The 17,199-nt window shown below is 57.7% G+C and overlaps 1 protein-coding gene across 1 annotated transcript in view; it reads left to right on the top strand.

Annotated features, from left to right (window-relative positions):
• The window catches only part of LOC123860119 (calmodulin-binding transcription activator 1-like), a 745,788-nt gene extending 734,164 nt beyond the window's left edge, over positions 1-11,624 (top strand). Inside the window, exons 8-9 of the mRNA XM_064590028.1 lie at positions 8,962-9,115; positions 11,521-11,624. Of these exons, the coding sequence (XP_064446098.1) occupies positions 8,962-9,115; positions 11,521-11,522 (156 nt within the window). The 3' untranslated portion in view covers positions 11,523-11,624. The remainder of the gene's footprint in view (positions 1-8,961; positions 9,116-11,520) is intronic.
• Positions 11,625-17,199: the final 5,575 nt, after the last annotated feature.

Below are 17,199 nucleotides of genomic sequence, written 5' to 3'. Positions count from 1 at the left end.
TCCAGGGGACTGCGCCGCCCACTGGCTTCACCTATTCAGCTATTCCCACCTCCAGAGCCGCTCTTTCTGTTCCTTCTCTCCCGCCTTTCTCTGTTTGGGGGCCTTTAGCCACCCCCAACTTTGGGGACCCGGGTCTGCCCCCAGTCGCCAAGTGCTCCGCTCCCGGCTGTCCCCCTGCCCCATCTCACACCCCTGCCTGAACACGGGGGGTGTCCTGTGGAGGCTCTTGATGTGGAGACCGGGGATCTGCTGCCTCGGCCCTGCCCGGAGAAGCCAGGACCTCCAGCCCCAGCCCCGTTCCCCTCAGCTCCCAGCGCCCTGCATGGCCCGCCCAGGCTCCCTCGACTTGTCTGTGCTCTGGGGCAGACGCCACCTGGGCAGCTGCTGCCGGGGCACTGAGGCTGGACCGACAGCCGTCCATCCCCCCGCCCCGGCTCTGGCCAGTCCCCTCGGAGCCCCAGGGACCAGGCGGAGGGGAGGCGTGGGACTCGGGGCTGCGTTGAGTTACAGCATCCTGAGCACTGAGAGTGCTGTTCCGCCTTCATCCCTGGAAGGCGTAAGGGTAGCACCAGCATCCGGCATCCATCCGTGGGCTGTTGAAGGGACTAAGTGAGGGGTCGCCAGTGGGGCTTGAAGGCGGGGTCCCGCATGCAGCTGACGCTCAGAAAGCGATCTTTGCAAAGAGAGGTGCCCACTGGGAGGTGTGTGCTGGGGGTACAGGCATGTTCCCCCGCCCCCCCGCCTCCCGAGGAGCAGCGAGGATGTAAAATGTGGCAGCGGAGAAGAGAGAACTGGAAGGGGGGTAGCAGCCTGCAGGAGACCTAGGCAGCCGGGCCCGCCCGCCCTGGCCCTCCCCCGGGAGCACAGTTCCTGCGTGTCCTCCAGCCGGCACGACCCTCAGCCTGCCTTCCCCTCAGTGGGGAACCGAGGGGGAGAACTGGAGCCTGCCCAGGGCCCCATGACTGGTCTCACTTCCGATGGGGCCATGGCTTTATCCAGAGCAGAGGAGAGAGGCCAGGCTGCCCTGGGCAGCTGGAGCGCAGGCAAGAGGATTTTTCTCTGCCTTGCAGCGTGGTGACACCCACAGCCCTGAGCCGCCTGGTATCATCATTTATTCATTCCCTAATAAATCCTGCCCTTCTTTCTGCCGGCTTTGCACTCCTGTTTTATGGGCATCTACCCCATTTATGAAGCACCCAGGTACGGGGAAGCCTCTGCCTCTTAGGATCAGGCTTGTGGGGCTTTCGGGATCTGCATAAATGGGGCTCCCATGACAGAGGCAATAATAGAATAGGCTTGAGCTGAGTTACTCTCTGTCCCCCTCCCCGGGCCGGCCGTGCGCCAGGCCCCGCCCCCCGCACCCCAGCGGCAAGTGGGGAGGTGTGTGGCAATATTACATGCTATTATGACTTTCTGGGTAATGTATACATTTTCACTATCACACAGCCTCTCTCCTTCATTTTTCATGAGAACTGGCACGAGATTAATGACTGAGCCACAGAAGAAACGGAACGCCATGCCACTCTGATTTATCGACCACTTAGCGTTGATGAAGCTGCAAACAAGAGTCAAACAGATGTTGCAGCTGCATTTTTCTTTATCAAAACCAACAGCTTTTTGCATTTTTAACCACTTCTTGCACTGCTGTCCTGCTTCCTCCACAGAAGTGGGTGCTGGCTCTGGGCCTCCTCCTTCCCATGGAGGGGGAGGAGCCCGGGCCGGGGCTGGGGGGAGCCCCTGGCGTCCAGCAGTGGACAAATCCAGCGGAGGCCAAGAGGAGGACGTGACACGCCCCCCTCCGAGGCTCTGCCTCTGGGCAAGTCAGGGCCCCGAGTGGGGCTTCTGGTGGAGAGCTCACTGCTGCACCTTCAGTCCATTCCAGAGCCTGTTACACACCTGGGGCTGGGCTCTGCATGCAGCAGGTACGGGCTCAGCTCCCCCCTGCACACTGGAATGTCCCCCCCTCTTGAACCCATAGCAGATTACTGAACCCCCATTCAAATCAGCAGTGTCGGTGGCCTTGCTTGTGAGTACTGGCCGTGGGTCAGGCCCACCCTGAGCTCCTTATGGCCTTGCCTCTCTCCCAACCAGGTCAAAGCCAGTCACAGTCTTCCCCCATGCTAAAGGGCAGACACGGAGGCTCAGGAGGGTCAAGTGCTTGAGCACACTGGAGCACCCGCCCCTGGGCCCTACCCTGGACCTCTCGGAGCCGGGAGGCATAGGAGCTGTGGGGCTCTGGCTGCAGGTTGGAAGTCAGAGGTCTCTGGGGACAGGGAGAAGGCTCTGTGCCCCTCACCGTGGCTGCCACCAGCTTGGGCTCGTCTGCTGTGCCTCCTGGTCTGTTTTCCTCTTTCCTTCCTCCTCCCCTCCTCTGCCTCTCCCTCTTGCCTCCAGCCCTGGCCTGAGGTCCAGTCCTCCATGCAGGGTAAGTCCGGTTCTCCCGGGCGGGGTCTCTGCTAGGGAAGCCTGTGGGCGCCATCGGAGAGACACAGCCCACCTCCACCTGCCGCTCTCCCAGGCTGCTTGCTGCACCCACTCACCCCGGGCATGAGGGTCCAGAAAACCCTAGTTACCCCCAGGGGCCACTGCAGATTAATCTGGATCACAAGTGCTGCTCCTGGCGCCCTGGCTGCCGCCCGCCCTAGCCACTAAGCACCCACACGGTGGTGGCCACCGGCCCAGGGGCAGCAGGGATTCTTTCTTGACCAAAGCGGTCTCCCTCTCTCAAATTTCATCACCAGTCATTAAGAAGATTAAATGGGAAGCCATGCTTTTTCCCCACGGCTGGGCCAGCATCTCCCACCTGCCTCTCCCCACAGGACCCCAGTGGCCCAGGGCACCCAGGTCAGGAGGGACGAGCCCATGACTGAAGGGGACACATAGTCCCCCACCTCACCCCCCTTCTGCTCCAGTCTTCCCGAAAGGAAGTCCCACCCCGGGTCAGGGGAGGAACTTTGGCCGTGGCAACCAGGAAGGGGAGAGCCATGTGGACAGGGCACCAAATCAGGGCAGGGATTCCTCAGAAACTCGGTGGTCAGATGAAAGCAGCTCAAATATCACATGAGCCTTGGGCCGGGCCAGGGATGGTGGCTGGGGGAAAGGGGGCACTTCTTGGGCATCTGAAACCTCAACGCCCCAGAGACCCAAGGAACTGGGGGTGGGAGGCTGTCTTCCAGCAGCTGCTGACAGTCATTTCCTTTGGCTTTGAACTCTATCAATGGTTCCCAAACTGTGTTCCAGAGAACACTAGGGTCCCAAGAGGGACTCAGGCTGACATTCAAATAAGCTTGGAAAGCCTGTTTACTGCAAACGAATGAGGCTATCCTCCTAAGCAGGGTGTCGTAAAGACTGACAAATCCTGCCGTAAAGGAGCCTGTGTGACTTTGGCAAAGCATCCCCTTTCTGGAACTTTCCTAACCCCTCCTGTGCTTTTGGACGTAAAGGTCCTTGACTTGTTCTCCCTAGACTTCCCTTTGTCCCCGAGGGTCAGGTGAAATATGCCATTTGGAAAAGGTATCATAGGAGACCAACTAACTCTGGCCCCCAGGACACACGCTTCCACCACCTTCAGCCTCCATACGTGTCTCTGCCCCGCAGAGTCCTGGCAGTCCGGAACTAGGTCGACCAGCAAATCCAAACCTCACATTTTCAGATAAAAACTGGGGTGGCACTGGGTCAAGGGGCCAGCTTAGCCTCCCACCAAGGGGCCAAGGGCTCCTGGGCCCCCTCAGGTGCTGCCACCCCACTTCCAAGAGGACAGACACCCCCTCCTTCTCCTCCTCCTCCTGAGTCTGTATGTCCCTCAGGAAGACACACTGGGGGTCTCCCGGGTGCCCAATGCTGAGTCACCAGGGAAGAGACAGCTGTCCCCATGCTGCCTCCCCCAGCGAGGTCGGCTGCCTGGCAGGCTCATTGGCCCATGCCCCAAGGGCCGCTCAGCTGTCCTGCACCCTTGGCACTCGGCAGGTGCTGGCCCTGGGCTTGGGGAGCCAGCCACCGCAGGAGCCTAGCCAGCGGGGCTCATACATCGGCTGGGAAGACAGGCCAAGCAGTAGGTGCTCAGAGCTCAGAAATGGGGGTGAGAGCCAACAGGAAGTGGTGAGGGGTGCTGGGACAGCAGGGGTGGGGCACCCATTCCATGGGGTCTCAGAGTGAGGTGTGCACGCGGAGGTGGTGGTGAGGTTTGCAGGCCCTGTGGGACAGACGGAGCACACCAGCTGGAGAAGGGTTCAGGAGAGAACAGGCCGTCTGGGGAATGGCAGTGTCTAGGTGGGTGGGCCAAGGGGAGTGTGAGACCAGGGGAGAAACAGATGGTCGTCCCATAACCATGTCAGGAACGTGAGCTCCCTTTGAAGGGCCGGGGAGCCTGGCCCAATTCACAGGATCATGGCTGCTGGCCTGAGATAATGGGTGGGGAGGGAGGCCAGAGCGGAAATGAGGAGGCCAGGGACGGTCCTTGAGGCAGAGGTGAGGGCCCAGGGAGCGGAGGGACAGAGTGGGTGGGAGGAATGACAGAACTTGTTCGGACTGGCTGTGGAGGGGGAGGGAGTGAGAAGAAAGAATGACGTGTACGGCTGGGGGAGGGCAGGGCCCGGGTGGGCCGGGCGGGCCTTGGGGACATCAGGCTCGGCCCCGCGAGCCAGGGGTACTTTGGAAGCCCTAACAAGGGCTGTCAACGGGCAGTCGGACAGATGAGCCTGAGCCGAGCAGAGAGGTGGGGCTGGAGAGAGAAAGCTGGAATCCGCACCACACTGTGGTTGTTAAGGCCGCGAAGCCGCATGAGGTCACTGAGAAAGGAGAAGGACAAGGACCCCGCTGGGAGGCGTAGAGGAAGGGGAGTCTCCATGCGCTCAGAGGAAAATCAGGACAGAGGGGCTGCCGCAGAGAGGGAGTGTGTTTTAAGTGGATAAACTGCCTGCTAGCTTCACTCTGGTCATTCTGTCAGAAAAATGTCAGAGTTTGGTTTGGTTTGGGGTCTGGTCTGGTGGCGCGTGGGAGTTAGAAGAGTGGTACTTCTTCCTGTCCAGAGGGGACTTCACGACTCTCAGGGGCCCTGTGGGGGCTGTTTCCACCTGCACATGAGGAGCTCAAGGCATCAAAAGGAAGGATGGATCACCTAGTCCATAGCACTTTCCAAAATGTTCTGGAACGTCTCTGAGACTCTTACTTATTCTCAGCCACAGCCCATCCCCACAGGGCTCCCTCCTCTAGGCCTTTGGTACCAGACCGGGCCTCCTGGACATTCAGGGGGCTCATCTTCAAGGGTCATGCTCTCTTTGTGGGGGTCGGCCTCTAGTGTGTTCACAGGAGTCCCGTCGCCCAGGGAGGAGCATCTGGACAGGATGTCGTATGTCCCCCGACCTGTAAGACCGGACCTGGGTGGTAAACCCCAGGGAAACACGCAAGCGGCCCGGGGAAGACAAAGGCAAGCTGGCTGCACAACCATCCAGAATCCAGAGTCCTGGCAGGTCTGCTGGGGTGCGTCCTGGGCCGGGTCCCCCCCGGAGCTGGGCACAGGCGAGCACCTCTCCAGCCCCTGAGCAGCCCTCAGCCAGGACCCGACATCCTTATGAATGCTCCATGAAGCTGATGCATTGGGACTCTCTGGCTATTATATTTTTCCGCCGAAAACACCCAATAAAATACACAACTAATGAATAAAATCATCGTGTTGCCAAGAAGCGATGTGTACCCCAAATTTCCAAAAATACTTCAATCACTCTGTGTCTCAAAACCAGCCCCAGCCAGGAAGTCATCACTTAAAATTCAGCTCGGGCGTTTCAGACGCAGGATCCCCAGGCCCTAGGATGAAACCTGTGCTCAAGACACAGACCATGATGCTGTCTGCTCCTGCACCCCTAACCCCAAGCCCAGACTCCTTGAACCTTCCGGGGCTGCACCTTCCCCCCAAGCGTATCAAGGCCACCGTCAGCCCAGGCCCAGAGCAAAGCTTCCATGTTGGGCATATTCCCCGATTCAACAGGAACAGTGGTAGATCTAGAATCCCTAAAAAAGTAGTTACAGATGTGGGGCGCACAGGCCACTGGCTCTGTGAACCCCTGAAATGCAGTGTTGATGTGCCTTGGGTAGTTTCTGAAGCTAGACCTGGAATATCCACAGCCCTCATCCAATTCTCAAAGAGGCCTTAGAGACAGACAAAGGTAAGGACCAGCCTTGCCTCTTAGCCTCCTAGGAGTCGGAAAGACCGCTCTGGCCTCCGTAGACCCAGAAACCTGAGGCCACATGTCGGCAGAACACAGGCCTGGGAAGCCTAAGGATGGGGAGTCCTGAGACAGCCCAATTCAATTCTACAAACACGAAATGAGCACCGATCATTGCCAGGCACTGTCCCTGTGGTGGAGGAGGTCAAGGAGGCGGAGGCCCACACACTGTGAAGACACAAACCTCCATCCTGCTATGGTGGATGTACGGAGGGCAGGGTATCAGGGAAGACTTCCTGGAGGAGGAGGCGATCCTTGTGCCTGTCCTCAGAGACTAGATGGAAGCTGGTTATACAGAAATGCAGCTAGGCCCTGAAGAAGGGACAGAGCTTCCTGAAACTTTGGGTGCATGGTGAACGTGGCCCTGTGCTCCCCAAGCTCCTGCCTGCCCTCCCACCGCCTTGACCCCCCACAGCCTCCCCAAGCAGCCAGGCTGAGCTTGGTGGGGCAAGAAGCTGCAGCCCTTTCATCTCCCAGGCGGCTGACATCCTGGCTCCTTCCTGCAGGGCTGGGCTCCTGCTTGGGGCTGGGATCAGAGGAAGCCGGGGGGGGGGGGGGGGGGGGGGGGGGATGCCTGGGGAGCCTGCAACCCTTTGATCCTTCCTCTATTGTCTTGCTCAGTGGCTGATGCTGCCACGGGAAGGAGCCCCCGGCCCAGACGCAACCCTGGGGAGGCCAGTGTGTCTGTAGGAAGAACTCAAAGCAGGGACTTGGGTGTATCAACCCATTTCTCCTTGGCTCCCCCATCCGTGCGATGAGCATAACATATCTACCCAACCCACCTACCTCTTGGGCATATTGCAAAGATAAAGTGAAATGTGAGGTGGGAAAGCACTTAGGCCAAGCAAAAAGAGGGCACCAGATGTCTTGGCAGGCCCTGAATTTGGAGTCCGAACCCTGGCTTCCAGCCCAGGCTCTGTCCCCCGCCATACAGCTTTACCACAGTCCACTGGTTGTAGACGGAGGGCGCTCTGCCCGGCCCAGCCCGCCTCCCTGGCTAGCCTGGGCACCACATACAATAATGGCTGGAAAGTGCTCTGAGAAGACTAAAGTACCATGCGGATGTCAGGGATTATCAGTATTATTAAGGAGCATGATTACCGCAATCCAGAAAAGCTGCCATTAACGAGAAGGCTCCTGTTTGTGTTGATTTAATTTCCTGGTTAACTGAGCGTTGGCAAGGAAAAAAAAAAAAACTGTGTTCCAACCCTTATTGAAAATCTTTTTAATTTTTTTTTAAGATTTTATTTATTTATTTGAGACAGAGAGAATGAGAGACAGAGAGCATGAGAAGGAAGAGGGGGAAGCAGACTCCCTGCTGAGCAGGGAGCCCGATGCGGGACTCGATCCTGGGACTCCAGGATCATGACCTGAGCCGAAGGCAGTCGCCTAACCGAGTGAGCCACCCAGGCGCCCGAAAATCTTTTTAAATTATGCCAGTCTACTTTCTTGAACTGGTCATGGTGTAGTGTTGGGTCTTTATTTATGAACGCATTGATTGATTCACATAGTCATTTATTGCTCTTGCTCTGACCGTATCCCAAAAGGCAACCGTAGGCCCAGCTTCCTCCGAGCCAGCGGTCCTCGCGCCCTCCCGGGGCTTGCCGGGGGTATCACTAAGAAAAAGCAGAGAACACAGGTTCCTGGGGTGGAACCTTCTAACGGGCTGTATCCCCAGCTCCCTGGGGCATGTTAACATATTGCCAAGGTTTCCTTATGGTTTAAGCAATGCTTTCTGATTGGGGTGGAAGGTGTTTCTGGATTTACCCAGATGCACTCTAAAGTGTTACGAATGGGGTGTTGGGGGCTTTTTTGTTCTTTTTTTTTTTTTTTTTTTTTAACAAACTTGTCAGGCCTGATGTGGCCTTGCGTTCTGGAGGGCCACAGAAAGCCGTGGAAGGCCGAGGGTCTTTGCAGGGAAGCTGCTGTCCCACCAGATCCCCTCGGTAGGTCGCTGCCAGCGCTGTTGGCTGGGCAGAAAGGCTCGGAGGGCGTTTTGAATTGATTCTCATGGGAAGTGGCTGACCCATTTCCATAGAACCATCTGGGGACAAAATGAAGTCTTCACACAGAGAGTTCTTTCTGTTCTAAAGGCTTCCCAGGACGAGCGTCCAGACAGAGGCTCTCAGCCACAGCTGCGTCCTGGGTGTTGCTCAGAAGTGACACGCTAATGGGGCTGTTTGTCCCGGGAGAAGCCCACGGGCTGAAGGGCAGAGGGGCATCCGGCCCTTAGAAGTGGGGTGCCTTACACTCCGGGAACTCCGTTTCCCCCAGGGAGGCAGGGGGTGATGATGCCTGTGTGGGGGACGCCCCGCGAGCTGTGATGAGGAACTGCACAGAGCAGGGGCCAGAGCTCCTGGGCAGCTGTTGGCATAAAGTCCCAGATGTCGGACTAGCGATATGCCGGGCCTCACGTGTGGTCCTTAGTTACACACAAATCAGCCCATGTGGTTCTCAGTTGGGGGTGAACTTTGTCCCTCAGGGGACAATGGGTAATGGCTGGAGACACTTCTAGTTGTCACCGCTGGGAAAGGGGCAGCGTTTACTAGCATCCCGTGGGCAGAAGCCGGTGCCCAGAGCAGCCCTACGCCAGAGAATGATCTGGTTCCAGATGTCAGCAGTGCCGGGGTTGAGAAAGCCTGGTGTAGGGACGCTCAGCCTGTCTGCACCTGCTGGGGGGGTCCCCTTGGATGGGCTCTGTGCCTCCCTCATGCTGCCAGTCTCTGTACTCTCCCCGCAGAACCCCGACATCGTCCTGGTGCACTATCTGAACGTCCCGGCCATCGAGGACTGCGGTAAGCCATGCGGCCCCATCCTCTGCTCCATCAACACCGACAAGAAGGAGTGGGCAAAATGGACGAAAGAGGAGCTCATCGGGCAGCTGAAACCCATGTGTGAGTAGCCCTGGCCCACCTGGCCCAGGGTCCCATGCTGGAGGCCAGGCCAGCACCGTGCGGGCGGGTCAGAGGTCCTCTGTGGCCATCCAGCTTGGATGACAGTGACCGTAGCTGTCCTAAGGGTCACCCCCACCCTACTCTCACTTGAGCCTCTGAGCCCCCTACACGGTAGCCAGAGCACAGAACATCAGGAACTGTGGGCCCATGTTGCAGATGACAGCAGTGAGGATCAGAGGCACCAGGCCATGTCAGTGAGGAGCGGAGCCGAAAGAGCCCAGCGCTGCCGTCGCGTGGGCTGCAGATGGGAGAGCAGCCGAGGTCCGGGGACAGTGAGGCCTGGAGACAGAGGAGGGGCTGGCCAGAGCTGGCCCACCTCCAGCCCCCAGCCCATCTGCTCCTGGATGGAGGGCTGGCTCCGGCTCTGGCTCCCAGACTGGGTGGCATGCAGATGACCAGAATTAGCTGGATTTCATTTTGCCGGCAAAGTGATGTTCTCTGAAGCATCTGTCAGGTGCAGATCACTGAATGCAGGACGCCGAGTGAGTCTGGAGAGCTGGGCATGGCTGGTGCCTCGCTTCCACGGGCAGCTGCTGGGGGCTCTCGGTGGTCTCTCCTGCTGCCTGACTCCGAAAGAACAGACGCGGGTCTGCCAGACCCGAGAAGACCCATCCAGTGCGCAGAGGCCAGGGTTCCAGAACATCGATCTCTGAGGCTCAGTGCAAAGACATGTCACCAAACAGAACCTCAGAAAAGGGGTCCCCAGGTCCCTCAGAGCCAGTGCCATCCCTGGAAGCAGGGCTGTAGGGAAGAAGCTGATGAACACCATATACAGAGAGCAGCTGAAATGTCCTTTCCTGGGGGACCATAAGTGTCCTGTCACTGGGAGTATCCAAGCTGAGGCCTGTTGGCACCCACAGTGCCCAGCTCATCCTGAGAGTCCCTTAATGCTCAGATTGGGGGATTACCCCCCATTCCCAAGGTTGGGGGTTTAGGGACAGGAAGGAAAGAGGGGTCTGGGTGGGAAGGGAGACCCCCAATAGGCCAATGGCCCAGCCGCCCCGGGGCTGGGCCCCGAGACTGAGCCATCCTCCTGAGCCAGGTCCTGGTGGGGAGGTCCAGTGATCTTGGCCTCGCTGCTCCTGCTGCCAGGAATCTAGAACCAGGAGGCCCGGGGGCCTTTCAGGCTCAGGCTGTGTCCCGTGGAATCCTTCTTAACTGCAGGTGTGACACACCCATCTTGTTTAAACCCCCCGTTGTCCCCAGGGTGGATCATTCTCCCCTGTCCTCATCTGCTTACCCCACCTCATCCCTCTGCCCTTAGCAGACACATCAGCTCTTCTGTAGGCCCTGCCCCACTATGGGCTTCCCGCTGCCCCACCCCCCCAAGCACGCCCAGCTTCCCAGGACCTGCAGGGCGACATCAGACCAAAGTTAGCCGACCATGTTTCACCAGTGGGGTCCCTCTAGCCTCTTCAGTACTCTGCAGAGCACCCAGAAACTTGGAAGACATTGCAGCCAATCCCCAGGAATCTTTCCTGTTCTTCGCCATTCCTTAGAGCCCTGTACAGTTCTGGGCACATACACATTGGTGGGATGGTTGAGTGGAAAGTGTCTGGGCCCAGCTTTGGTCCACTCCCCACGGGGGCCTGAGCAATGGACAAAGACCCCCAGTGTCCAGGCCCTGGGAGCCAGGGCTGCTCGGTGGTCCCCTCCAACGCCAGGCTAGGGGTCTGGGGAGCCAGGACAATGGCACCACGGTTCCTGGTCTCAGACTGGCCTGCCCACCCCTTCCAGTTGAGTACCGAGGTGGGGTCTAAATTACTTGACGCTGGGTTTCCTCCCCCAGGGTCTGTTCACGCGTCCTCCTCGGCAGAGCCTTGGCGGGGCCTGAGCAATGGCTCTGGTAACGGTGGGTGCCAACACCACCTGGGCAGGTCAGGGCAGCCCGAGCCGGGGAAAACAGGAGGTGGGCACATCCTGGGTCTGTGACTGCTTCACTGTGTGACCTCAGGCCAGTCGCTCACGCTCTGCACCCCAGTCCCCTTCTATAAGGTGGAAGAAAGAATCCAGAGTCTTTGCACCAAGATCCATAGGACCCAGCCAGATCCTCTGGAGGCCTCTGCAGACCCAGGTCCAATGCGCTGGGGCCACGATTTCACCCCATTTCCGAGGAAGTTCTGGAGACCGTGTTAGCCAGAGGTTAGCCCAAAGGCAAAGATGCCTTTCACGGTGGCCCCCATGGTCAGAGCCTCGGGCCTGGGTCCTCCCAAATACCGCTTAAGCGCACACAGAGGGCCCCTCTCCTGGAAGCCACCCAGGGCCACTGTCCTCATTCTTGTATTCTATCTGCTCCCTTTTTCTCTCCTTGCCTCTACCTCCCCACAATACCCCCCCCCATGCAGGAGCCTCCTCATGTCAGACAGGAATGCCACCTCCCTAGGGGCAAGGGGATTAAGCTCCATGAACCCTAGGGAGGGGGTGCCATCCAGACCTGAGTCAGCCTCTGATGCTTAACTGGAGGAAACGGTGAATGCCTGCTCAGAAGTCTGCAGTGCATCAAGAAAATTATGTAAATCTACAACAAACTCCCCCAAATCTAATAACGCTTGGCGCGCTGGTGTGTCTGGGGGCGGGGAGCGAGTGGGCACGTGTGTGCATGGCTCTGGTTAGAGACGTGCAGCCTGGAAGTCAGGCTCCAGTGGAAGCGCTACAGGCGATGAGGAACACACACAGGGCACCAGCTAACCGGGCTCCGGAAAGCAGAGGTGCACAGAGGGCCAAGAAGCCATCAGATCTGGTTCCAAAATCAGGCATGCCACCCAACGCTGGAGCCAAACACATTAGCTTCATCACATTTTCACATAAATCACATTCCTTCAAAGACTTCACAGTTTGATTTCCTGATGTTTCCAAATTTCTCTGCCCTACAGCAGAGTTGTCAGTGGTTTAATCAAAATGTTGTGTTTATCAGTGGTGAAGGGAAACTCGGATCCGCAGCCCTTGCCTCACCTGTTGCAAGACGGGGGTACTCCTTGTTCTTGAGCCTGGGGAATCTCACAAATGCTGGCTTCTAAGCCAAATGGATTCTGAGAACCCTACCTTGATGCTCGCAATTGTGCCGTTTGGTCTCACGGGGGCTTCCCTTCAATCTGCCATCTGAGGGAGGCCTCTTACGGAATTTAAAAAAAAAAAAAAAAAATGAAGATGGCGGAAAAATTAAGATATCTGGTTGGAATTCCCGATGTGTTTCCAAAGATGCTTCCTATCTTTTGCAATCCCTTCTGTGGCAGTTAGAATATGGGTGCTGCTGTGACAAAGACCAAAAGAACAGTGGCTTTAATAAAAGAGAAGGATATTTCATGCTCACAAAGTAGTTCAAGGTTGACATGGCAGCCTCAGAGTGTCGGGGATCAGCCACCTGGGCTCCTTGGGCTGATTGCTCTACCATCCCTAGGACACTGCTCTCTTTTTTGTGGTCCAAAATGGCTGCTCTAGCTCCTGCCAGTGCAACTGCATTCCAGCCGGTGGGAAGCAGGGAAGACAAAGCGGAGGGCAAGCTTCTTCCTTTCAAGAACAGGGCCCAGAGGTTGTACACAATATTTCCACTCCTATGTCGTAGGGCAGAATTTGGTCCTATGGTTACCCTTGATTGCAAAGGAGTCTGGGAAGTGTAGTCTCGTGCTAAGCCCTACCACCCTAACTTACTTTGGGGAACAGGGTTCCATGTGTGAGTCATTCAGAGCCAAGTGGAGCTGAGCTCAGCCTGGGTGTCCCTGTGGGGCCTCAACTGAGAATCACTTGTCTTAGGTCAGAGTCTGAGCATGATTGTCTCAGGCCCGATCTGAGGGTTGGAGTTTATAGAATTCAAGTGAATGTGATCTACAGCTCAGTATGTCTCATCCTGGAACTTCTGGGGTCTGTTCCCGTGCAGCTGGTCTGAGAGCACCAGCTTTGGACCAGCAAAGTGCCATAGTGTGAGCAAGGGACCGGGCAGGTGGGGTTCTGTCGTCCCGGGTCAATTTGAGTGGAGAAGAATGCCAGGGAGCTCTGTGCCACAGTCCTGCTGGTGGGAAACGTGCTCAGTGATCCTTGGCTGCCCAGAACCACAGTGGCTCTGAACCGCCGTGCCCCGGACCTTCCACTCTTGGCTCTACTTGAGCTTGCAGGAAGTCAGATGGGGCCCTTGGAGGGATCCCCTCCTCTAAGCATCCGTGGCTTTCTGCCTGGCCCCATTTCTTGGCAGCCTGGGAGGGGACAGGCATGCCAGCCACTTCCCAACTAGCAGTAGAAGAGGTGATGCCATCCAGAGTGAGGGATGAGGGCATGAATTTTAAGCTGTGTTCACAGCCCTTCCTGAAAAGGGATCGTGCCCCAGCTGTCCCGCCCAGGGGCTCCCCTTGGAGCATGCTGGCTGACCAGGTGGTCCTGCATCGCTGAGCAAGGCCGGGCCTTCCTGCTGACCTCCGTGGCCCCAGAGATCATCTGGCGGTTCCACCAGCTCCCTCTGGGCTTGGCTCTGCTCGGACTGCCTTCCCAGGGTCCCGAGACCTGTGGGTGGGAAAACAGGAGGGCTGGCTGGGGAGCCTGCATAGCCCCAGGCAGGGAACCCCACATTGCTGGAAGTAGCTTATGTGGCAGAGAGGCTGGAGGGGAGTGGGCTCATCAGCAGGCACCATGTCTCCCAGGAGCTCCTCAGCCACCCCCACTTGAGGCCAACGGAACCCTCGGTGACCAGAGCCCCCCACCCCTTTCTCGCCGTCTGAACCGCCCAGCCCCTGCAGTACCCAAGGCTTAGTAGTATGGTCAATGCATCTGTTGTTTTCTCATAATTTTCCAGACAAAGACCAAAGATCCAGTAAGAGGGGCTGTGTTTATTTGTTTTGCTTTTTTGCTTAGATTGTAATCCTGGTGATTATAGAATATCAAGAAGTAAAATCAACAAAGGCTTTCCTTTCCGGCCCTGCACGGAACCCCGTTCCTGGTCGATTAGCGCCACCTGGTGGCCGGTAGCCGCAGGGCGGCTCAGAGGTGTGAGCCCTCTGCAGGAGCCCGACTCTCTCCCTGGCCGGGGTCCGCAGCAGCGGGGGGATGTGGGGCACTGGGCCACCCCTGCCTGTGGACCTGGGGTCTGGGATGTGGTGAGAGGCCATCAGGGGCCTGCTCTGGGATTCTGGAGCCCTGGGCTCAGGCTGGGGCTGGAACAAGCAGAAGGGGGCCCCAGAGAGAGGCCCATCTGCTACCTTTCCTCTCCGACTCAGTCTGTCCTGAGCAGACATCAGCCGGCTGTGCAAGACCAAGGGGCTGCAGCGCCAGCCTGACAAGGAAGGCATCTCCCAAGTCTTGGCCAGAGTCTGTGGGCGGTAAGAGGCAGTTAGCAAAGCAAGTCCCAAAGGCACTGCCCCCATGTAGTTGCAGGCAGGGGCACCAAGATGGGGGGCTGGGGTACAGCCAGGAAGGGGAATCTGTTGTAAGAAAGGGTTGGAGCATTCCTTTCTGGTGAGAAATGTTCACTTGGAAGCACTTTCCAGTGTCCTCCTCTGAAGTTACACCCAGGATAAGAGCCAGGGACCAGGAGTCAGGAGTGAGCGCGGGCATGGCCAGGCTGCCCACCCCTGGGGCTCAGGGGACCCAGAGCAGCTGTGGTGCCCCACCCAGAGCTCCGAGGCCCACAAAGCCTGGTGGAGATGTTGGCTCCGTGCCGGGAGCTGCGGTCCACAGTGAAACGGCCTGGGCAGATCCATCAAAGGCAGGCTCCTAGCCCACCGCAAGCCCTGTCGTGGAGATCAGGGTCAGCACCCTTCTGAGGCCACAGGCCTCTTTGAGTGTCAGATGGTTCTCCGAGCCACGTGGGAGGGAAACAGGCACTGCAGGCAGAGCTGATCTCGAACACGCACCAAGAATCGTGTGTGTAATCGGCCCCGTGAAATCTCCCCATAGACTTTGGGTTAAGATATGCTCCCCTAGAAGTTTCCTTGGGTTAAAAGTTTCACGTTAGAGCCAGGCACATAATGGGGTCTTGTAGACATTTTTGACTTGAACTCGTGGAGAAACACTGTGTGCCAGGAAGAGGAGCACATCTGTGTCCCCACGGCAGGCGCAGAGCCTGGGACGGCAGCTCTACCCCTAAAAGCAGAGGCACTCATCAGTGGCTGGAACTTGTGAGAGCCGGAAGGTTCTGCCCTGCTCCCTGCCTGGGTCCACAGGCTGTGGCATCACTGGGGGAGGGGAAGACAGTACAGAAGGGCCCGGAGAAGATTTTCCTGCTCTGGTTTGCTTGTCCCTATGGTTAGGAGCTCCTGGCATGGGGAGCAGACAGAGTGGGTCCCCTTATGTCCCCAGCTTCTGCCAGCACGCCTTCCCGGCACCTCCCGCCCTTGCACAGAGGAGAGCAGGCAGTGGGCATCGGGACGAGTCGGTTTGGGCTGACTTCCTTTTCCTGCTCACAGGACCAGGTTTGCTTTGCAAATGTGCTCCCTCAGGCTAAATTGTATTTGGCTGATGTGGCCCCCAAGTAGGAAAACTGAAAGAGAAATACTTCTTTTGATCTCCCTCTCTCCGGCTGCTTGGGCGCCACGCACTCCCTGCTGTTACAGAATGCCCAGCTCTGTCTTAAGCATCCCCTAATTCGATGAGCTCTAATGGATTGCGTCCCTGGGCTGTTATGGAGGACACCGCAGCCCCACCCACACCCCGTGCCTGACTGCCACCCAGAGCTGTATGAAAATCTCCAGATTCTCAGCTTCTCTCTGAATATCGAAGGTTCTGGTCCACACGGTTAGGAGCCAAGAGGCAGCTACCTGAGTGCCGCCTGCCTCCCAGCATGTAGGTACCATCTTCAGACCCGAGGAGGAGACATCCGATTCCAGGATCCTTATAAGCCCAGAGGCTTGAAAGAAGCAAGATGGCAACTTGTCCAGAATCCCACGTGGTCCCCTGCCTCCACTGCCAGGGATCTGAAGGGGCTGCTCAGACAGGGGGTCCCTCCTGCCGTCTCTGCCGCTGAGCGGGGCCTTGGGAGATGGTCTGCCATGAAGCCTGAACAGGGGAGAAGAAGATTCCAGAGCCCCTGTGGCCCCCCGGATGTGGGACAATGGCTGGAGCTTCTCTCCCGGCCCCCTGAGCTTCGGACATCGCTAGACAACCAGAGCTCCCAGCACATTCCCGCTCTTACTAGGGTACAAAGAATTCCCTGTCTCAGCAACAATGCTATTTAGCAAACTGGGAGGAGATTCTGAGAGCCTCCATATGACCGACTCCACAACGTCGCATCCTGGGCCCACTTAGCAGGGAAACACCCAGCTTTGTATGTCACTGGGACCCTAGGAGCTGGCCTGGGAGGCCAGGCACCCGGCACGGGGAACCTGTCCCTATACGGCTCCCAATTGTGTGGGTCCCCTCGCCCCCCAGGTCCCAGGCCCCTCTCACCTGCCAGACATGTTCCGTTCTCAGGCCCTCGGCCTTTCTCCGTGGCATGTGTACCGTTGGAACAAGGTGGGCCCCCCGCCCAGAAGATGATGCCCCACATCCCCAGACTTCCAGAACCAGGAACTACAAGCTCACTGGGGACCCCGCACTTGCGTCCCTGCGCATGCACACCATCCTGTCCCCACGCAGCCTCTGCCCTCCTCAAAATGAGATTTCTGGAAATGTTGTCCTCAGGACCCATAGGAGAACAGAGTTGAGGGTGCGATGGGGAGACGGAATAGCATGTGGGTGTCTGGATCTGGGAAGTCAAATCTAATGAAAATTTTATCCAGCTGAACCCAGAAATCAGAAGCAGGGCCTTTATTCCTGTCAACAAGAACACAGTCAAGATGAAACTAGTGGTTGCCGGTTCCCATTGACCTTGTTGCCATGGAGACAGCCTTAGTGTCAACAACTCGCAGGATCCAGCAGGGCTCATTCACGCAGGAGGCACGTGGCAGGCCCCCTCCCACCTGCCTCCATCACGTGCTTCCCAGGTAGGGTGCCCACAGGTCCAGGGCTGCCCGGGAGCGGCCCAGTTCATACCGTGGTGCAGCCAGATGATCCCAGTGCCCCCGTCAGTCTCCCAAGGTGACCTGTCTGGACAGCAGGTCACA

Source organism: Mirounga angustirostris, unplaced genomic scaffold (genome assembly GCF_029215605.1).
Source record: "Mirounga angustirostris isolate CCGP_5_RB_7025 unplaced genomic scaffold, mMirAng1.0.hap1 SCAF_4, whole genome shotgun sequence".
NCBI lineage: Eukaryota > Metazoa > Chordata > Mammalia > Carnivora > Phocidae > Mirounga > Mirounga angustirostris.
The sequence above is the reverse complement of the archived record's forward strand: the minus strand, read 5'-3'. Positions and strand labels throughout refer to the sequence as shown.